The sequence below is a fragment of the Oncorhynchus mykiss genome, chromosome 8, assembly GCF_057628025.1.
Source record: "Oncorhynchus mykiss isolate SJ-2025 chromosome 8, ASM5762802v1, whole genome shotgun sequence".
NCBI classification, from domain to species: domain Eukaryota; kingdom Metazoa; phylum Chordata; class Actinopteri; order Salmoniformes; family Salmonidae; genus Oncorhynchus; species Oncorhynchus mykiss.
In genome coordinates this window covers 66,282,930-66,305,108 of record NC_143029.1, presented here as the reverse complement: position 1 = coordinate 66,305,108, position 22,179 = coordinate 66,282,930, and the positions used below count along the sequence as shown (strand labels likewise).

The following is a 22,179-nucleotide window of genomic DNA, read 5'->3' as shown; positions in this document are numbered from 1 at the left end:
ACAGTCAGCTGAATGAGGACCTGTTGAAGTTGGCCTCAGTGATGCTTGGGTCAAGATATGTGGCTCTCTCTCTCTTAGTGAGCTCAGCACCTGCTGGGCAGGCACCCTGCATCACGGCAGTGACCAGACCTGCTGTTTGCAGCCTGGCCAACAGTTAAACCCTATTGATTCTGCATCAGTTGAGCTGATGTGTTGATAGCTATTAGGATATCTCTATGACACTGACACCGAAGCCTCCCACTGGGCATAGATGTCAATTCAACATCTAGTCCACATTGGTTCAACGTAATTTAATTGAAATGAAGTGGAAGTAACGTTGATTCAACCAGTGTGTGCCCAGTGGTCTGGGCCTGCCTACCGAAGAAGAGTGCATGCGTATCTAAGCAGACAATAAAAATCACATATCACACTATCATGTTTTTCAGACAGCTATTATATTATTTAGTATGTCTTATGATGTCACTAGATTGTTTGTTTTTTTGTCTATTTTTTAGCTTGAAAAAATATATTGGCCCCTGCAGAATTGCAAGAGACACATGGCCACATCCCTATTTCTAATATCTTTTTGGGAAATAAATATATTGTTTTGGCTGACTCTTCATCATACTGATTCTCACTAATAACAACACACAGGCAGTAGTTCCACAATGTCCCCTCTGTCCACTTCATAAATTGTAGTGCCTCTGACATTATATAACAAATAATCAAGTGTAAGGTTAAAGGGTATGTAGTAAATATATGACTTTGACCTCAAATTACCTGTGTAATTAGCATGATGTTTGAAGATGTTGGACACTCAAATGTGTTCAGTTGTGCGCTATTATGCAAATACTTTGGACGAATGAACATTGTACCAGGAAGTTACAGTAACAAAAAAAATCCCGACAATTTAACATATGAATTTCCTCATTCTGTTCGGTGAATGTAACAGTCTATGACAGTCCATTCTCGGCTCTAATGAAGAGCAAGACATACGAAAGTTACGGATTACAACTATTTTTCTTTATTTGGCTAAAACGCATCTATAACTAGTGAAATTTGACAGGTAAGTCTAGCCTACATTATGGCATTGCACCTCTATTATATAGCCTAGCTGTTTTTTTTTAAAAATCAAGCATGACTTCATTTTTATTTCTATAGACACTAGGCTAGTCCGTTTATTTGGCAAAATAGTCCACATTTTCTGTTTAAAAAAATCGTGATACGATCCACATAGTTTAGTGCGCAAGTTTAAATTGTTCTGAAACCTTTGTCTAAAGAAATTGGTGTGTGTACAAACTTGGCGTAGCCTGTATTTTCAATTTGGGATGTTTTAAGCGTGGACATATTATTACCCCAAAGTATGTGTTTTAAATAGAGAATTTCAACTAGACTGCACTATGCAGCTTGTCTCGTAAACCTGATCCCAGTAGCGTTGATACATTGTCCGAGGCAACAAGTCTGCGGTGGGAGACTTCTATGCAATAGGTTCCTATCACCACCCCGCTCACACTTCACAATGGTGTGATGGACATTCCTGTCGTGTGCACGCCCACACGGGCTGTGCCCTCTAAAGTGTATGAGGCATGGTCTAAGTGTGTTTTTATGTATTCAACATTATTAAATGGAATTGCATTTTCTGCATTGTTTAACCAACTTAACTCATATAGAAAATGGAATATTCCTTGACCTAAATAACACCAGACAGAAATACATGCAGAGGGTTTTTCACTTTTCTGACAAAAGACAGTGGCTGGTCAAATGAGGAAGTGTACCGAAGCCACAGTAGCACATATCCTCTGTATTTGTCTTCTTCTACGCTGTCTGCAGCCATTTCCTGGCTGTCATATTAATAACCAGGCAAATCAGCCTCAACACTTGTGACAACCAGAGCCTGAGATCCAAAGGACCCAACAGGGTTGGGGTTGTTTTTCAGCGTTTGATAGAGAGCACTGGAGGAGTTGAATGCGTTCTTCTTATCACAGATATCTTGCTTAATGGTCTAATGCATTGCCCATATCATCCAACAACAGTGCATTAGTACAACCAAATGCTATGGTTCACAATCAGACGTCCATTATATAAACGCAACATGTAAAGTGTTGGTCCCATGTTTCCTGAGCTGAAATAAAAGATCCTAGAAATGTTCCACATGCACAAAAAGCTTATTTCTCTCAACCCAGACCACGTGTAACCACGTCAGCCCAGGACCTCCACATCCGGCTTCTTCACCTGCGGTATAGTCTGAGGGGGTGCTGAGGATTATTTCGGTCTGTAATAAAGCTCTTTTGTGGGGAAAAACTAATTCTGATTGGCTGGGCTTGGCTCCCAAGTGGGTGGGCCTATGCCCTCCCAGGCCCACCCATGGCTGTGCCCTTGCCGAGTCATGTGAAATCCATAGATTAGGGCCTAATAAGTTTATTTAAATATACTGATTTCCTTCTATGAACTGTAACTCAGTCAAATGTGTGAAATTGTTGCATGTTGCATTTATATTTTTGTTCAGTATAGTTTCTGAACTGGTTTCCATTTGGGGTAAATTAAATAAAAGACTAAGACAAATTAATGGTGTGCCTTTAAGCTGTTAGTTGGCCAGAAAGAAAAACGGATCAATATTTTTATAGGGATCCAAAGTTTGAGGAAACAGCAAAGGAAGAAAAACACCTCACACTCTGATAAAATCAATTTTAATTTTGACTGGAATAGTTAATAACAAATACATGTTTTCCCTCCCTCAGTTTTAGTGACCCACTGGTTTAAGATCAAACGATAGGCCTACTGTGTTCATTCAATTATTTTGTAGCTCTTGATATAAGACGATATCTGTAACTTATAACTGAAATCATTGGAGAATTCTCCTGGACACTGAGCATTGGAGTGTCATGGGAGTGTCATTGGAGTGAGTAAATGTGTTTTGACACAGGAAATCATGTGTTGCCCCTGATATCAGTGAACCAGCTGTACAACCCTGTTTCCTGCCGGTAGGTTACAAACCGCAGCTTGTATCGTATGTCTATGGTATTAATGTACTGTACATAGAAAAGCATGTACAGATCTAAGATTGTTACCTTCACAGTATTGTTGTTATACTCAACCACTGCTGCTCCAAACTCCACGCACATGTGTGTGTGTGTGTGTGTGTGTGTGTGTGTGTGTGTGTGTGTGTATGTGTGTGTGTGTGTGTGTGTGTGTGTGTGTGTGTGTGTGTGTGTGTGTGTGTGTGTGTGTGTGTGTGTGTGTGTGTGTGTGTGTGTGTGTGTGTGTGTGAGAAAGAGCGTGTGTGAGAGAGAGAGAGAAAGATACTGATGTACAACCACTGCTGGTTGTAAATATATAAATACCCACTCTCTTCTATTTTGAGATGTAACTTAATTTTCAATCCCCGCTGAATCAAGTGGTGTTGTAGTGTAGTACAGTAAAGACCTCAACTCCCCTGAGCTATCATGTCTAACTGATCCCAGCTATTGAGACAGAAAGAGCCTAACTCAAATATCCATAGTTAGTGCCTACAGGCTTGTTTCTCAGATATGTGTACATGGTCTGAATATGAAGCCCTTTTTAATTTCCAAGCCGAACAAATCAGGACTTAAATCAGGACTTATCAGGACTTGACCATGTACAAACACTGTTAATGTTTGTGAATATATAAACGTTAAATTAGCGAGTGAGGTTTGATCTGTGTTAGGTTGCAGTGCTGTTAATGTTAAGGCAAATAAATAGGCACAGTTGAATCCTGATCAGTGCACTTTGATTAATTATCAACTCTGTTGTGCACTGTCATTATGACATAGACCCAAGCCATTACATTTATCAGGACTTCTTAGCTACTGTATGTATTAATAAGTCATTTGTGTTTATGAACAGTGGTCATGTGTACAGTAGGTCTCACACACACAGCCACACTGTTTATCTATGTTTGATATTGTTTCTTGGTAATCATCTGGGTTACGTTTCTCGCCACTCATTCCTTCATGGCCATTTTGTTGGAATATTGAAATGATGAAAAGCAAGCTTTGCTCAAAATTCTATGTGCCCATCTGTGGTTTTAACCAATGGAAAAAAAGTGAACTTCTGTGTCTTTCCCAACAGACAACATGGGTTGTAAAAAATCCAAGCTAAATGACGGTCTAAATGGGAGTGTGCTTGATGGCAAGAACCAACGGCCAGTACGTCCTGACCAAACTGTATATGTGAGAGATCCCACCTCCAGTAAACCAAATGCTACAGTAAGTAGTACTGTCAGTGGAAACAGTATTTCTTTCGTAGTGATTATTCTTGTAGTGAGTGATTACTAATGTACTGCAAAAAAATCCCTGACCTGGAAACAATTGACACAAATGGTTCAAGTGTGTTATTAATGAATCTTTGAAAATTGAAAAAGTTACCAAATTATCAATGTTTTTATTTAAATGGACCCAATAGCACAAATGTCAATTTCCAGCCCTCTCTCGCTCTCTCTATCTTTCTCTCTCTCTCTCTCTCTCTCTCTCTCTCTCTATTTCATATGTTCACTTTAGATTATCCTTTGATCCAAACTACTGTTCATAGATTAGCACAATGAAACCATAACAACTTTTGGAAAACTACTGTTCAGAGTAGTGATTTGAAATCATCTCTTGATACAGAGTAACTCACCTCCTGGAGGTCTCCTGCCTGGTCAGGTATTCATGAAAATGGAAGGTATGCTTGCTGTATTTCTTTATTGCACATTATTACAGTAATATTTCATGCAGAGCAAATATTGTATGGTGGTTCCATTTCTTCTGCAGTGCATTGTGCAGTGCATTATTCCAATACTATTTGATTGCAGACAAATGTAACCCACTGTCCCTCTTATCTCACACAGAGCAATCTGAGTCTGGTAAAATAGTTATTGCACTATACCCATATGATGCAAAACACAAAGACGATTTGGGATTCAAGAAGGGGGAAAGGCTTAAGGTTCTTGAAGAGTAAGTGCCTGTTCTCCATATTTGAGTGTGTTGGATTTTATACATAAACCAATCCAATGTAGGACTAAGAGGAATATTGCTTGTTCAAGCATTTTCTACAAAGATAATAGTGTCATCATTGAATAGGTATATTCTTGTTGTGCCCCTTTATTGACATCATATGAATCAAAACTGTTCTCAGGCATGGTGAATGGTGGAAGGCTCAGTCTCTGACCTCTAAGAAAGAAGGGTTCATACCCTCCAATTATGTTGCTGAGGCCAATACCATGGAGACAGAGGAGTGAGTGTTGACATCACAATTACTTTTACACATTTCTCTCAGAGCCAACAAGGTTTTCTATTCACTGTTAATAGATGCACATCCTGTAGCTGTTATTTTCCGTTCATTTCAGGGGAAGATTGGATTTCTAATTTGTGTCACTATAGTATTGTTTTTCTGTTCTGTGTAGATGGTTTTTTAAGGATATTACAAGGAAGGACGCAGAGAGACAACTTTTGGCGCCTGCAAACAAAGCAGGATCTTACCTCATTCGTGAGAGTGAGACATCAAAGGGTAAGGACCCACTGGAGAAACTAAGTCTTTCTAAGGAAAATAGATGGTCCATGAATCACTCTATTGTATTTGGATGTCTGAATATATGAGTATAATTACGATGGTTTTTTCTCTTCATCAGGAAGTTATTCCATGTCTATCAGAGATGTGGATGCCCAAGGGACGGACGCTGTGAAACATTATAAGATCCGGATGCTGGATAACGGAGGCTTCTACATCTCTCCTAAAATCACATTCCCTGACATTGGTAGCATGATAAAACATTATCACAGTGAGTACCACTGTATTGGAGCCCACCTGTAATATGACACAAACTTAAAAAAATGTATTTAACTAGGCAAGTCAGTTAAGAACAAACTCTTATTTTCAATGACGGCCTAGGAACAGTGGGTTAACTGCCTGTTCAGGGGCAGAACGACAGATTTGTACCTTGTCAGCTCGGGGGTTTGAACTTGCAACCTTCCGGTTACTAGTCCACCGGCCTACTGATAAAATGTACATGAGGGGGTACCTCAGGGGTACTCCAGGCAGAGCAAAATCATTGCTTGGTCACTCTTCACTTTGACCAATTATGTCCATAAACTCTTCTTGGCTTCTTTCAGATTTAAACTTTCAACTTCTCTATTCACTAAAAGTAAATTAAGAATATATTGTCTAAAGAATATAGTAATGTCACTCTGCTATGTCTCAACATTGGTTTGTTGTGTGCTTGCCAGAACAATCGGATGGTCTCTGTCGAAAGCTGGAGAAGGCCTGTGATAAACCCAAAGCTCAGAAGCCATGGGACAAAGATGCCTGGGAGATCTCCAAGGAGTCCATCAAGATGGTGAAGAAACTAGGAGCCGGACAATTTGGTGAAGTTTGGATGGGTGAGTCAACGAAAGATGCTCCCTGTCTGTTGGAGGAGTGTGTTATGTATGTGTGTGTAAGTGTACAGCAGTGGTTCCCAACCTTTTTCGGTTACTGTACCACCAACGTGATTTTGCTCTGCCTGGAGTACCCCTGAGGTACCCCCTCATGTACATTTTATCAGTAGGCCTATGGTCTCTTGAGTCTTCCTGTGTACCCCCTGTGGATAGGCCAAGTACCCCCAGGGGTCCTAGTACCACTGGTTAGGAACCACTGTTGTACAGTATGTGACTGTGTGTAATTTCACCAAGAACATAGTAGTGGTGATTATCAGATATCCCAAATTAGTAAGTCATCTTTATTGTAATGTAAGTGGATGCATGAGTCATGGCAGACCTTTGGTCAGAATTCTCCATTGTTTTTGAATGGTATCACTTTATTGTGGTGAAATTGTATCAGGGTTAGGGCAGCTGAGACAGACAGACAGTCAAATGTTGATCCTACTGTCTCTATGAGATTGTGAGCAGCCGTAGAGAGTGGAGGGATGGGACTGGTACAAGGAACTGTTGGTGCTGTTATCAGAGGCATCTGTAGAGGAAATGTGAGTATGTCTGACTTCGAATTTGCATTGGATTTTGTTATTATTCAAGTCCTCCCTTCCCGCACCTCAGCCTTGATGAATTGCAGGAAGTTGCCATCTTTGCAAATATCCAAATGGACTGTGGGGCTCCTGTACGGCGCTCAAGATGTTTCCTTTGTTTTCTCTGAACTCATTGGCTTTAAGGGCTTTTCCTATGGCACAGTGAGCCAGCCAGCCAGATGGAGCTGTCGACAGTCCTGTTTCCTCTCATTCACCTCTTTGCATTTGTTATGTCTCTGTAGAGTTTAGTCCCCTCTTCTCTATGAAAACGAGGAATTAAGATGCTTAGATTAGGATGAAGTTCAGTGCTTGTTCAGCTAGCACAGTGGAAACAATACAATTGTTGGAGACTTGTGTGATTAAGAAATGCTATTCTGGACAGAGGGTGCAAAATGCTCAAACTTGTACTGAAACTCCACTTCATCAGTAATATATACAGAGAAACTCCCTAGCTTGTATTTTATTATGTGCATTCCAAATAGCACCCTATTCCCTACATAGTGCACTACTTTTGACCAAAGCTCTATGGGCCCTGGTCAAAAGTAATACACTATATTGGGAATATGCTGTCATTTGGGGCGTACACTTAGAGTTATTGTTTTGAATCAATGGTCTCTCTAGCAGTTCTATCATCATTCCCCTGAGGCGTCTTACAGTTGATGTTTGTTCAGAGGGCAGTGAAGCTGAAACATGAAAATGTATCTGTCTCAAGGCTCCTGCTGTCTACTTTTAGCTCTCTCAAACAAACAGTTTTTTTCTGAACTGTTACAGCTTAATTCCTTCGTTCTATTTATTGAGTATGAACTGCGCTTCACTACTCTATGTCACTGCCATTGGTTCCCTTGTTGCTTAATCGTGTGAAACTGCATGCAATGACTGTCACCTGTTTATGTGAAATCTTCCAATCAAAATGTCATTCAAATAAAAAGACAAAAAAATACAGTAGGTAGCCCTAGAGGTCAGAAGACATTTTTAAATACTTCATACTGTGTAAATCCCTCCTTGTTGCAGCGTTCTACAACAACACGACTAAGGTGGCAGTGAAGACACTGAAGCCAGGCACCATGTCAGCTGAGGCCTTCATGGAGGAGGCTAACCTGATGAAGACCCTGCAACACGACAGACTGGTGCGCCTCTACGCCGTCGTCACCAAGGTCGAGCCTATCTACATCATCACAGAGTACATGTCCAATGGTAAAACACCCTTCAAGTCCAATTCCTAATCATTTTGCCGACATGTTTTCATCAATACACACCATTTGATGTTACATAAGTTATATAAGTGTTCTGTAAGTCACCTCTGCACATTTTCATTGGTTTGGTTTCTATTCCTCCATTTTGTTTATTTCCTTTTTTTAGGTAGCCTCTTAGATTTCCTAAAAAGTGAGGTAGGCTGCAAAGTTCAGCTACCTAAGCTCATCGATTTCTCTGCACAGGTAATGCATGTTCTTCTTACGTCTCTATATGTCACAAGGATTAAGATTATTGCTCAACTTTACAGACATTTCCACTTAAGAAATAGATGATGATGTCAGTTTTTCCATTGGTAAACCAGAAAGAGGAATAGCAACTAAATACTATTTGGTGACGCACTTTCCAAATGAGTTGCAACAAACTAAGAACATAGAAGTGACAAGTGAAGACCATCCAGTGGTGCCTCAAACACGCCTATTCAAGTATGCGTCTCATGGAAGTATAAGAAATGTGATTCAACTAAACATTCAATACACAAAATGATGATTCATATGGTACCATTGATAACATGCCTCCCCAAAGAAGTAAACTACCTAAAAAAAGGTCACACATTTTGAACGGAATACACCTCATCCCATGTAGGTCAGTACACTTGAGATACTAATTAGTTCAAAAGAAATTCCTAATGAACTTTAATCAGGTCTTTGTGGATTGACGGAGAGGTGTGGTCAGTTCAGGCTTGGGAAAACTGCATCTAGCCACAGTTGCACAACGTGTTAGACAAAGTGAAAGAGGATGCAGTTGGGGAAATGAAACAATTGTCTGATTACCAGATCAACTCTTTCCCAGAATGGACTCAGCCAGCTCACTTAAACCTGTTTAGTAATAACCAAGTCAAATGGTTGGTAGCTAATTCAATTCTACCAAGAGGTAAAATACAAACCTTAACTACACTATGTATACAAAGGTATGTGGACATCCCTTCAAATGAGTGGATTCGGCTATTTCAGCCACACTAGTTGCTGACAGGTGTATAAAATCGAGCACACAGCCATGCAATCTCCATAGACACACATTGGCAGTAGAATGGCCTTACTGAAGAGCTCAGAGACTTTCAACATGGCACCGTCATAGGATGCCACCTTTCCAACAAGTCAGTCATCAGAATTCTGCCCTGCTAGAGCTGCCCCGGTCAACTGTAAGTGCTGTTATTGCGAAGTGGAAACGTCTAAGAGCAACAAAGGCTCAGCCGCGAAGTGCCTCACAAGCTCACGGAACGGGACCACAGAGTGCTGAAGTTTGTAGCGCGTAAAAATCACCTGTCCTCGGTTGTAACACTCACTACCGAGTTCCAAACTGCCACTGGAAGCAACGTCAGCACAATAACTGTTCGTCGGGAGCTTCATGAAATAGGTTTCCATGGCCGAGCAGCCACACACAAGCCTAAGATCACCATATACAATGCCTAGCATCGGCTGGTGGCTTAATGGAAGCAAGTCCCCGCAGAAATGTTCCAACATCTAGCAGAAAAAGTCCCCAGAAGAGTGGAGAATGTTATAGATATAAGTAAAACCATTATTTAACTAGGCAAGTCAGTTAAGAACAAATGATTATTTACAGTGGTGGTCTACCAAGAGGTAAAAAGCCTCTTGCGTGGACAGGGATTCATTTTTTTTCTTTAAAAAAATATATATAGGACAAAACACACATCACGACAAGAGAGACACCGCAACACTACATAAAGCGAGACCTAAGACAACAACATAGCATGGCAGCAACACATGAAAACACAGCATGGTAGCAACCCAACATGGCAGCAGAACAACATGGTAGCAGCACAAAACATGGTAGAAACATTATTGGGCAGAGACAACAGCACAAATGGAAAGAAGGTAGAGGCAACAATATATCACGCGAAGCAGCCACAACAGTCAGTAAGAGTGTCCACGATTGAGTCTTTGAATGAAGAGATGGAGAAAAAAACAGTCCAGTTTGAGTGTTTTTTGCAGCTCGTGCCAGTCACTAGTTGCAGCGAACTGAAAAGAGGAGCGACCCAGGGATGTATGTGCTTTGGGGAACTTTAAGAGAATGTGACTGGCAGAACGGGGAATGAGATGTTTGACGAGCAGGTGTCCACAGACTTTTGGTCATGTGGTGCATGTTGTGCAGCATTGCACATTTGCCATACTGAATTTTTGTCAGGAGAGAAGTCTAGTTATTGAGCATTTTCAGTACTGTTTTATGGGAACGAAACGACACAAGTCAGTCGGAAGGTTTTACTAATTTGGGTCGAATGCTGAATTGAGTTTCATCTCAGATAGATAGGTACTTTAGGTACTTTATTAATCTCTGAGGGGAACTTTCATCAATTTTCAGATTGCGGAGGGAATGGCTTACATTGAGAAGAAGAACTACATCCACCGTGACCTGAGAACAGCCAATGTCCTGGTGTCTGAGAGTTTGCTGTGTAAAATAGCTGACTTTGGCCTTGCTAGAGTTATAGAAGATGACCAGTACACAGCCAGAGAGGGTGAGCCTTCCGTCTGTGCATGCTATAATTAGTTAGTACAATATTAATACTGTACTTTGGCCATACTGTTATACATATGTGTGATTCATGTGATAACATTCATGACTGATTAATTATGCATCATGAGTTTTTCCCAAAACGATTTGTCTAGTGTCACATCTTTGGCTGAGCAAGACAGTATAGAGAAATTCCCTGTTGCTCTCTAGAGTTATTTCAGTAGTGTAATTGTGTATATTTTGTAAGATCGTATCTGTAGAGACCAGTACCGCTGAGGGACATGATGTTGATGTTTATCTAAGGGACTTGGATCAGGCTTTGCATAGTGTGTTTGTTTTTTGTTATGCCAATGAGGAAGTAGAGGTACATTTCAGCAATGTAAACATGCTCGAAGCAAACTGGTTATCATTGCATATTGCTTTGTACAAGAATGCTTCTGTCAGCAGTCCAAACATGTACTAGTGTATATAATTGTACCTTGGTTGGTTAGGCAGATAAGTGTCAAACTATTCCGTCCTCTGAATATGTGAGTGTTTGCCCATTACAGGTGCAAAGTTTCCCATCAAGTGGACAGCACCAGAGGCCATCAACTATGGATCCTTCACTATCAAATCAGACATGTGGTCCTTTGGAGTCCTCCTGTATGAAATCATTACCTATGGAAAAATACCTTACCCAGGTAATTACATGCAACCTTATACACATAAACACACACAATACTTTTATATTTAAGACTAGCTACTCAAGCCTGATTTCCCCACGATATGATGCCAAATATAGAGTTTGAATTAACGGAATAATAGGCGTTAATATATATTTATCGCCATCTGCTGGTTAATGACAGATATTGCATGAGATCATTGAGTGGTATTCTCCAGAAGGACCCTGTATTTGGTTTGATGGTATTTATTGTGATGCGTTAGGAAATACCAAATACCTGCTGACTTTATTTGTATTTTTTATTTGTATTTTTCCCGCTATTGATCAACCATTTTCCCCACAGAAATAAGAATTGGTCACATTTGCTTTTTTTCAATTTGGGTCGACCTGCATTTCAGAGTATCTGCTTCGTCTCACTGAATCTTTCTGTTCCCTTTTTCCTTTTTCAAGGGATGAGTAATGGTGAGGTGATGACTTCAGTGCAGAGAGGTTATAGAATGCCCCGCCCTGAGAACTGTCCCAACGAGCTCTATGACATAATGACCAGTTGTTGGAAGAGCAAGCCAGATGACAGGCCTACATTTGACTACATCCAGAGTGTCCTAGATGACTTTTACACTGCCACAGAGGGCCAGTACCAACAGCAGCCCTAGGAAGTCAATGGTTGAGTCCCAATAGGGCTCTGGCCAAAAGTAGTGCACTATGTAGGGGATAGGGTGTCATTTGGGATGTACAAAAATCTGCCAATGTGCTAGTTTCATTATGAAATAGTCAATCCACCAGCAACAATATCAGCTATTCAGCGGAAGTAGAGATATTGTCGGACAAGTTGACTGCTTGTTTATTTGTTAGGCAAGCTAAAGATGAATCTATGAACTCAACTTCATATTGAAGTATAGACCTGCTTGTGCATTTCAGCATTTCACGGAAAATGATCGAATAACAAATGGCTTACTGTTGACTGACTCTGATCAAACCTGTAGAATATCACATTGAACAGCACAAAATAGATAGACATTCTACCACGTATTTATTATCACTTTAGCCATATCTGTTTGCCATGTTGAATTCAATCACACATTTTACCAGTACAGATGCTTACCTTTTCATCTATTACATTTCTATTTTTCTTTGTATTTCAAGGTACATTGATTTATTTTAGCAGCTGATCTTTTGGGTTATTTTCTGAATTACAGAAATAATGAGACTAATGATTTATTTCATGTATATTTGTTGTATTTTTGTTTTTTTTGCAATGAGATATTGACGTGTGACATCACGTGATTGTATTAACCTGAATAAATGCAAATGATCTGTATCAATAAAAATACTTATTTGCAGATGTTTTATAATCTTGGCCTATTTTAAGTTATTTGAAAAGTGTCATCAGCACTAGAAATTATATTATATGCCATCAACTATTTATCTTCAGACAAGACAAGTGGCGTTCCATGTCCTCTTTTTGTACTAGCGCTTTTCAATGAATTCACTTCTCCATGCGATGTGAGATCTGATTTAAAATCAGATAATTTGAGTCAGTGAATTGACTTACAAAACATGAAAAGTATCAATCAAAAGATCTTATAAACGGACAACTACCGATATCACAGTGCGCAACATACAAAATTCGAGGTTCGCGAGGCAAAAAGTTTAGACGTTACCATAGTGGTCACATGACTTTCTAAAGATGGCCGCGCCCTGTAGCCGAGGGGTGTGACATAATTTTAGTTGTACAACATTCTGGATGATAGTTAAGAAGCAGGCAGCATTGTGCCACTGACATCTAGGACACGTAAACATAATTTCTACACTTTCTCAACCATTGTATCATCTGTCCCATCATGGAAAATGACGATCTAATACTGTACGTATATTCTGTATACTTAGCTACTCTAAAGCAAGCAATCGTTAGCCGACTAGCTAGCTTACCATTTAGCTTGTATAGAATAATATACATTTTATTGGAAGCGTTACAAAACACTGAACCATTAGCTATCTATCTATTACGTCGACATTCAAGTGCATGCAGTGTTGCTTGTGTTCTTCTCATGCTTGATTGTAGCTAGCTAGTTCTTTTTTTAATTGTGTGCTAAGAAGCTAGCTAGTTAGCTACCCACCATTAACAGCTAACTGATCCAGGCAACTTTGCCTCAGTCACTAAAGGAACACGATGAAGACTTGCAGCATGTCACATTGAAGTATTGTTCGGGGTTAGGCTTGGTACATAAAGCATTTTTGACAGTGTTACTGTGAAGTTGCATGAGAAAGAGAGAACCTGCATAATTTCATTCAACCGTTTCACAATGTGCAGCTGATAACAGAGAGGGGGGACTTATCTTTTTAGATCACATGCTCCTACAGCACTCTATAGTGGGTGGCCAACACGATAGCTAGGATAAGGGGAGGAGTAGGCCTTGCCTCTGATAAGAATATGACCTCATTGTTAAAGTGGTGAAGAATATTACTAACTAAATGTGTCTGTACCTACCTATCTACCTGTTTGAGTGAATGGGTGGGTTGGGAGGGGGAAAACTTCATGTTCTGTTTACATTGCTTTGACAATGTCTCATTCCATCTTTGACATGATATTTTGTTTTTTTAGCCCCAAAGACTTCCCTAAGTTGAAGAATGATGCATTCCTCCGTGCATGCCATGGCCAGGAGACCAATCATGTGCCTGTGTGGTGTATGAGACAGGCTGGACGCTACCTGCCAGGTGGGCCTCACGACACCCTCATATTCACTTCACTGACATAAGAGCCTAACATTAACAATCACTAGCCCTAAATCAAAGTAGGTTGAGTAGGTTGTTATTGTTTGAGTGGACCCATCCATCCTTTAATGAGTTGCTGGTATTGACGTGTCTGTTTGTAGAGTTCCGTGAGTTCAGAGCTGGGAAGGACTTCTTTGAAACTTGTCGGTCACCTGCAGCCTGCTGCGAACTCACTCTCCAGGTAGCTAAGCAGTACAGGTATAAAACGATCTACAAAACATCTTAGCCTTGATTGATAACGTTCACCTATTATTTTTTGGGGTCTTCTCACAGCCATTGAGACGTTTCCCATTTGATGCTGCCATCATCTTCTCAGATATCCTGGTTATCCCACAGGTAAGAGTAGTCCTTGTCTGACAAAGATCTTTACTCACTTCAATTACAAGTGTTCTTCCTCTTCCTCCTCATTAAAGAAGGTAATCTCTTTGTGTAGTATGTGGAGAGGAGGAAGCACATAACTCAGATACAGTATGAGGAATGGAACTGCCCAATGAATGTCTGGGTGTATGTGTGTTCCTGCTACCAGGCCATGGGTATGGATGTCCAGATGGTGGCAGGAAAGGGCCCTACGTTCCCAGAGCCCCTAAAGGAGCCAGAGGACCTGCTGCTCCTGCAGCCCAAGGTGGACGTCAACAAGGAGCTGGGCTATGTCTTCAAGGCCATCACATTGACACGCCACAAACTGGATGGCAAGGTCCCTCTGATCGGCTTCACTGGTGCCCCGGTGAGATCACACACACACACACACACACACACACACACACACACACATATACAGAGAGAGAGAGAACACTTTTCAATAAATAATCTATTGGTTGCTTCAATCGTCAGAAGACATTTTTTTGTTGTATTTTGGTGTTCTTAGACTAGTGGCTTCGGTAAAGTGTCCCATATCATCATCTGTTTTCCCTTGTAGTGGACCCTAATGGCCTATATGATTGAGGGGGGAGGCTCAACAACCCACTCCAAGGCTAAGCGCTGGCTGTACCGCCACCCTGAGGCCAGCCACAAGCTGCTAAAGATGCTGACAGATGTCATCGTAGTGTACCTGCTGGGACAAGTGGCTGCTGGGGCACAGGTAAGCTAGGCATCATGGGAGATTGAGTTCCAGCTGTATCTTACTACAGTTTATCTTCAGGTGCACTGCTAGCTAAGAGTTCTTGCACATGGGAAAATTATCAGGTGAATAGAGGGTAGATCATTTTATTTACAGCACTTAATTGGACAAGGAGAAGACGTTACACTTGCCAGACCATTAATTATTTGATAGCTCAATATCTAGGAACTGATAGAATGTTGATTTTTATTAATGCAGGTCTCTTATAGGGCCCCTGGCATAGGCACATTATACAAAAGACATACACTGAGTGTACCAAACATTATGAACACCGTCCTATTGCGTTGATTCCCCCAGCCTCAGTTCGTTAGGGCATGGACTGTACAAGGTGTTGAAAGCGTTCCACAGGGATGCTGGCCCATGTTGACTCCAATGCTTCCAACAGTTGTGTCAAGTTGGCTGGATGTCCTTTGGGTGGTGGACCATTCTTGAGGAAGCTGTTGAGTGTGAAAAACCCAGCAGTGTGGCACTTTTTAACACACTCAAACCGGTGTGCCTGGCACCTACTACCATACCCCGTTCAAAGGCAGTCACATATTTTGTCATTGCCATTCACCCTCGGAATGGCATACACACACAATCCATGTCTGTCGTCTCAAGGCTTAAAAATCCTTCTTTGACCCGTCTCCTCCTCTTCATCTACACTGATTGATGTGGATATAACAAGTGACATCAATAAGGGATCATAGCTTTCACCTGGATTCACCTGGTCAGTCTGTCATGGAAAGAGTAGGTGTTCCTAATGTTTTGTACACTCAGTGTAGTGCTATGTAGATCCATCCCTGTGTTTCCCCAGGCTTTGCAGGTGTTTGAGTCCCATGCTGGCTGTCTGGGCCCAGTGGAGTTCCAGGAGTTCTCCCTGCCCTACCTCCGAGACATCGCCCGTAAGGTCAAGGACCAGCTGAAGGAGTCAGGCCAGGATGTCCCCATGGTGAGCCCACACAGACTGTCATTCACACATCAACACAGACCTCCATTTTGTTTATTTTATTTCACTAGATTTTCAAGACAAGCTTTTGTTTATCATCTCCTACGTTGTCCTTATAAAAGGCTTGCCGTTATTGCGGTGAGATATGTTGGCCAGTGTGATGTGATATTTCACCAGTAGATGGCACTATATAGTCAGATTTTTCTCTACAGGCGGCATCTTAAATAGCCAGAAATGCATTAGAGGTTTTTTTTATGCCTTGAATCATTATATAGCATGTCGTAGGTCTCAGAATCAGCAGTGTAGTGGCGGGTAAATGCAAGTTAACCCAGTTTTTTGCCGAAAAACGCAATGAAACAGTTACTTTTCTTTTCACGCCAACCTGAAGTATTTTTTTTAACCTGTACAACACTGCTCATAATTAAATATTTCACAATTGTTTTGTAATTTTTGTTTTTCACGGGTGTGTCTTTTAAGTTCCCTGGACCATTCTGTAACCCCCCCGTGTCCTGTATGTTCTGTTCCAGATTGTGTTTGCCAAGGACGGCCACTATGGTCTGGAGGACCTCTCTCAGTCCCACTATGAGGTTGTTGGTTTGGATTGGACCATCGATCCACGCTCAGCACGGTAATGGACATGAACCCTTTTCACAGAAAGCAATTGATGATTATGAATCATTCCCAGAGAGTTAGCTTCCTAGACAGTCAATGGCCGAGCCAACGTTTGCAAAAGACGTTTTGTGTCATATGTTTAAATTGTATTGGATTCACAAGTTTATCCTGTCAACAATAAAAATGGGGATGCCTGGCTTTGTCCACTGAACACCTTGTAAATTAACTCTTCCTAACGAGCCTATTGTCTCTGTGATTTCAGAGAGCGGACGGGAGGAAAGGTTAGTCTCCAGGGGAACATGGACCCCTGTGCACTCTATGCCCCCAAGGTAAGCACTGGGTTTTTTTCTGGATCAAAATGGGGCTTAGGTGGTGGGCGTGGCCAATGGTGCAGTCTCCAACTGAACATTTAAGGGCCCTCCTCTTTGCCGCAGACAAACTTCTTGCTTTTTTAAAGCTAATTTCCTGCAATTTTACACTTTTTGCCATGGGGCGAAGAGAACATTTGACAGTTTTAAAGCTATATAAGTCCATTATCCTTTCTACGTACTTCATATCTGGTTTTAGTCGTTTAAGTTTACACTGAAAACGTTTGACCATTCCGAAAATGATTTTATTATATTATTTAAAAAATACATCTAGAATATTGACAAAAGAAAACACATGGTACAGAGAGATGTTTGAGTACAAGCACATGACCCAGCAACCATTGTGTTCTTGAGCCAGGCACTTGCTAACCTCGCTGCTCTTACTTATACGGCACACTTTCAAAAGTGATGCTCATTTGTCTCTGTTTCTACAGGAGCGTATATCAGAGATAGTGAAGAAGATGCTGGAAGGCTTTGGGACCAGAGGGTACATAGCCAACCTGGGCCACGGGCTGTACCCTGACATGGACCCAGAGAATGTGGGTGCCTTTGTAGAAGCTGTCCACACTCACTCTCGCCACCTCAATCTCAAGTAACACCCCCGTCACCAGGCAACATTGACCACAGTCATCATACTAGCAGAGAGCAGCGCCCAAAGAACTAAGCAACATTGCATTGGTTTATAGAGACAATGTATCATGTATTCACAGAAATCCAATCTACCAACAGGTCTTATCAAGTATGTTATCCCAGGACAAATCCAGATTTACGCTATTCCACAAACAATCAGCCGTTTCCAGTTACAATAGTCATTTACAACATGAACAATGTCTACACTGTATTTCTGATCAATTTGCTGTTATTTTAATGGACAAAAAATGTGCTTTTCTTTCAAAAACGAGGACATTTAAGTGACCCCAAACTTTTGAACGGTAGTGTGTGATTTTTCTATTATAAATCATATTTTGGTTATATTCTATAGATAATCCTTGGACAAAAGAAAAACGTAGTGCACGACCTTGTAATATTTCCTATGTGTACCTCTGCTCCGTTTTTTCATCAGGTAGTTCATCTTACAACAACATGAAGGGTTTAATGTGATTATCTTGAAAGGTTGTGTGTTGGTCTCATGGCCAACACTGTTGTTTGACTGTGACAAATGTACTAAAGCATAAGCACTTGTGTTTATTTCGCTCTTTGTTTTTATTCAGTCAAAAGCCTTCATCCAGGACTGTTGGTTCAGCTTGTTGTGCTCCATAGATTTGGACCTCTGCAGTTCACCAAAGCTCTCAAGGGAAGCTCCCAATTTGAGATGAATTCGCAATCCTATGTCCACACATCTACCACTATACCACTGGTGCTTGAGATTATCAGGGGAAACTCTTAAATGACAAATGAGATGTACAGTCGTGGCCAAAAGTTTTGAGAATGACACAAATATACATTTTCAGTCTGCTGCCTCAGTTTGTATGATGGCAATTTGCATATACTCCAGAATGTTATGAAGAATGATCAGATGAATTGCAAGTCCCTCTTTGCCATGCAAATGAACTGAATCCTAAAAAAAAAAAATCCACTGCATTTCAGCCCTGCCACAAAAATACCAGCTGACATCATGTCAGTGATTTTCTTGTTAACACAGGTGTGAGTGTTGATGAGGACAAGGCTGGAGATCACTCTGTCATGCTGATTGAGTTCGAATAACAGACTGGAAGCTTCAAAAGGAGGGTGGTGCTTGGAATCATTGTTCTTCCTCTGTCAACCATGGTTACCTGCAAGGAAACATGTGCCGTCATCATTGCTTTGCACAAAAAGGGCTTCACAGGCAAGGATATTGCTGCCAGTAAGATTGCACCTAAATCAACCATTTATCGGATCATCAAGACTTTTGGAGGATGGCCTGGTGTCAAGAAGGGCAGCAAAGAAGCCACATCTCTCCAGGAAAAACATCAGGGGCAGACTGATATTCTGCAAAAGGTACAGGGATTGGACTGCTGAGGACTGGGGTAAAGTCATTTTCTATGAATCCCCTTTCCGATTGTTTGGGGCATCCGGAAAAAAGCTTGTCCGGAGAAGACGAGGTGAGTGCTACCATCAGTCCTGTGTCATGCCAACAGTAAAGCATCTTGAGACCATTCATGTGTGGGGTTGCTTCTCAGCCAAGGGAGTGGGCTCACTCACAATTTTGCCTAAGAACACAGCCATGAATAAAGAATGGTACCAACACATCCTCCGAGAGCAACTTCTCCCAACCATCCAGGAAAAGCTTGGTGACGAACAATGCCGTTTCCAGCATAATGGAGCACCTTGCCATAAGGCAAAAGTGATAACCAAGTGACTTGGGGAACAAAACATCGATATTTTGAGTCCATGGCCAGGAAACTCCCCAGACCTTAATCCCATTGAGAACTTGTGGTCAATCCTCAAGAGGCGGGTGGACAAACAAAAACCCACAAATTCTGACAAACTCCAAGCATTGATTATGCAAGAATGGGCTGCCATCAGTCAGGATGTGGCCCAGAAGTTAATTGACAGCATGCCAGGACGGATTGCAGAGGTCTTGAAAAAGAAGGGTCAACACGGCAAATATTGACTCTTTGCATTAACTTCATGTAATTGTCCAAATCTTTTGAAATGCTTGTAATTATACTTCACTATTCCATAGTAACATCTGACAAAAATATCTGAAGACACTGAGGCAGCAGACTTTGTGAAAATGTATATTTGTGTCATTCTCAAAACTTTTGGCCACGACTGTAGTGAGGGGCTGGGAGTCGGGGATGTAGTGAGGGGCTGAGAGTCGGATGTAGTGAGGGGCTGGGAGTCGGGGATGTAGTGAGGGGCTGGGAGTCGGGGATGTAGTGAGGGGCTGGGAGTCGGGGATGTAGTGAGGGGCTGGGAGTCGGGATGTAGTGAGGGGCTGGGAGTCGGGGATGTAGTGAGGGGCTGAGAGTCGGGATGTAGTGAGGGGCTGGGAGTCGGGGATGTAGTGAGGGGCTGGGAGTCGGGGATGTAGTGAGGGGCTGGGAGTCGGGGATGTAGTGAGGGGCTGGGAGTCGGGGATGTAGTGAGGGGCTGGGAGTCGGGGATGTAGTGAGGGGCTGGGAGTCGGGGATGTAGTGAGGGGCTGAGAGTCGGGGATGTAGTGAGGGGCTGAGAGTCGGGGATGTAGTGAGGGGCTGAGAGTCGGAGATGTAGTGAGGGGCTGAGAGTCGGAGATGTAGTGAGGGGCTGAGAGTCGGAGATGTAGTGAGGGGCTGGGAGTCGGGGATGTAGTGAGGGGCTGGGAGTCGGGGATGGGTATGGTTGGCACACTGTACATGATTTTTTTTTAAACCATTTCCAGAACAAATCTATCCAGGCTTCATTTGTTTCCATTTTAAACATGCATATAAAAAATGGCTTAATTTTATTACTTATTTTGGTTTAAAAGGAAATTATTATCATTACAGACTGATATTTACATGAGGAATAAAGACAGTTAATCCCAATGGGTGTTTTTCTCTGAAAGGAAGCTAAAAGCACTAGAGATAAGTAGTGGTACAAATCCAGTTGTTTTTGTTGTTGGAATTGTGGGCATAGGATTCCACAAAAATGCATCATGTTTTGGTTTGTTGTCCTTCACGGATGCTCCTTGATTTGCTGTGTGAAACATTGATAGAGGAAGTAGCTCTGCCTAGGAGTCTCCTGATTGGCTTGATGTCTGACCCTCAAGCCGCGGCGGTGGCACACTCCTTTTCAGCTGGACCCAAACGGCAAGTTGTTGTGACAATGCAGGATTAACCCGACTTTGTGTTGTGAGGTGCTGTTCCCTGTCAGCCAATGTGAAGAAAAAAAAATCAACATAAAAAACAATTAATTTGCTGATCAGTGCTATCATTTTACACTTCGCTGTTTAAGGACCAAGTAGAGCAAGGCTATGTTTTCTTGTTTCTCCCCATGTGCATGCGTTACGTCATGGGCTTTTCAGGCATTATTTTTTAAATGCAACAATGAATCTGGTGCTTAAAAAAAAACTCAAGGCCTCCTTACATAGAGGACCAAGGGGCTGGATTGTGGGGGTCTCAGGCACAATCTCTCAGCAAATCAGCAGGCCTGAAAATCCAATCTGCTCCTGGAGACAGCAGGCTGTACATCATTTGTCAGGGACTGGCATCATCAGTGCTTTATCGTATGGGCTGCCGTAGACTGTGATTGATTTGAAATATTAACATAGGGCAATGGAGAAGCCCACATCAGACTTCTCGGTGAGGAGTCGCTGGCTGGCTCCAATGTTTCATACTGTAGCCGCTATGGAAAAAGTGAAGACAATATTTTGTGGGAATGTGATATTGGCACTGTCATTACGCAGCCTTTGACTGGATTCCATCTTGTGACCTGTGCTTTAGAAAGCCACTGACATGTCATTGTGTTAAGGTCACTGTCCCTTGTAAACATTCATCTTTGTAATATATTCACACTGTATGAGTTGTGCCATTACACAAAGTGGGTGTTGAAAGAAATATGCTTGTCAGTCCCCAACTTGGTCAGAGAGTAATGTGCTGTTTGTTCCTGTCACATTATCGCTAGTTAACATGGAGCCAAATGATGGTGGAGCTGGATGACACAGATACTAGAGGGAGCCTAACTCCCTGTGGTCCAGCCTTGACTCATCTATCACCATCATCTCTATTGTTCCACAGCTAAGACCACAGTCATTCATCTCCCCAGTCCCCACACCCAAGCATTTCTCAATAAAGGATTCAATCCAATATGATCCAAAGAAAGAATCATTTGGAATGGATAGAATCATAAGGCCACTGCAGTTACTCCTTTTCATTAGCTCTCCCCCAAGCGCCTTCCTCCCTGATCCCTCCTTCACCCCACCCAGCCTCTCACACACCCCAATTACTGAGGGATGTTAGAAAGCCAGAGCGGCAGGACAAAGCTCTCCAAATCAGCTCCCTGAAGAACGAGATGTTTGTTAATGCTGACAGCACAACCTACCATCCAAGAGAGAGAACTTAAGACTCACCTGCCAAACAGTAC

At 41.8% G+C, this 22,179-nt stretch overlaps 2 protein-coding genes across 2 annotated transcripts; both read left to right on the top strand.

Moving 5' to 3' along the window:
- Positions 1-819: 819 nt before the first annotated feature.
- Positions 820-12,706, top strand: LOC110530332 (tyrosine-protein kinase Lyn). The gene is made up of 13 exons (XM_021613293.3): positions 820-1,045; positions 4,069-4,205; positions 4,605-4,659; positions 4,826-4,931; positions 5,113-5,211; positions 5,381-5,484; positions 5,606-5,755; positions 6,201-6,353; positions 7,985-8,167; positions 8,333-8,409; positions 10,544-10,697; positions 11,242-11,373; positions 11,805-12,706. The coding sequence occupies exons 2-13, from the start codon at positions 4,074-4,076 to the stop codon at positions 12,005-12,007; spliced, it is 1,548 nt and encodes a 515-aa protein (XP_021468968.2). The 5' UTR covers positions 820-1,045; positions 4,069-4,073; the 3' UTR covers positions 12,008-12,706.
- A 277-nt stretch (positions 12,707-12,983) lies between these two features.
- Positions 12,984-20,642, top strand: LOC110530331 (uroporphyrinogen decarboxylase). Its single transcript, XM_021613292.3, has 10 exons — positions 12,984-13,218; positions 13,957-14,069; positions 14,228-14,307; positions 14,400-14,462; positions 14,653-14,850; positions 15,043-15,204; positions 16,040-16,174; positions 16,699-16,799; positions 17,046-17,112; positions 17,586-20,642. The coding sequence occupies exons 1-10, from the start codon at positions 13,196-13,198 to the stop codon at positions 17,745-17,747; spliced, it is 1,104 nt and encodes a 367-aa protein (XP_021468967.1). The 5' UTR covers positions 12,984-13,195; the 3' UTR covers positions 17,748-20,642.
- Positions 20,643-22,179: the final 1,537 nt, after the last annotated feature.

Coding starts and splice junctions, on each gene's coding strand:
- LOC110530332 (XM_021613293.3), top strand. CDS start 4,074: ATGGGTTGTAAAAAATCCAAGCTAAATGACGGTCTAAATGGGAGTGTG. Junction 6,354..7,984: donor ATTTGGTGAAGTTTGGATGG/GTGAGTCAACGA, acceptor TCCTTGTTGCAG/CGTTCTACAACAACACGACT. Junction 8,410..10,543: donor TCATCGATTTCTCTGCACAG/GTAATGCATGTT, acceptor ATCAATTTTCAG/ATTGCGGAGGGAATGGCTTA.
- LOC110530331 (XM_021613292.3), top strand. CDS start 13,196: ATGGAAAATGACGATCTAATACT. Junction 13,219..13,956: donor GAAAATGACGATCTAATACT/GTACGTATATTC, acceptor TTGTTTTTTTAG/CCCCAAAGACTTCCCTAAGT. Junction 14,070..14,227: donor GGCTGGACGCTACCTGCCAG/GTGGGCCTCACG, acceptor GTCTGTTTGTAG/AGTTCCGTGAGTTCAGAGCT.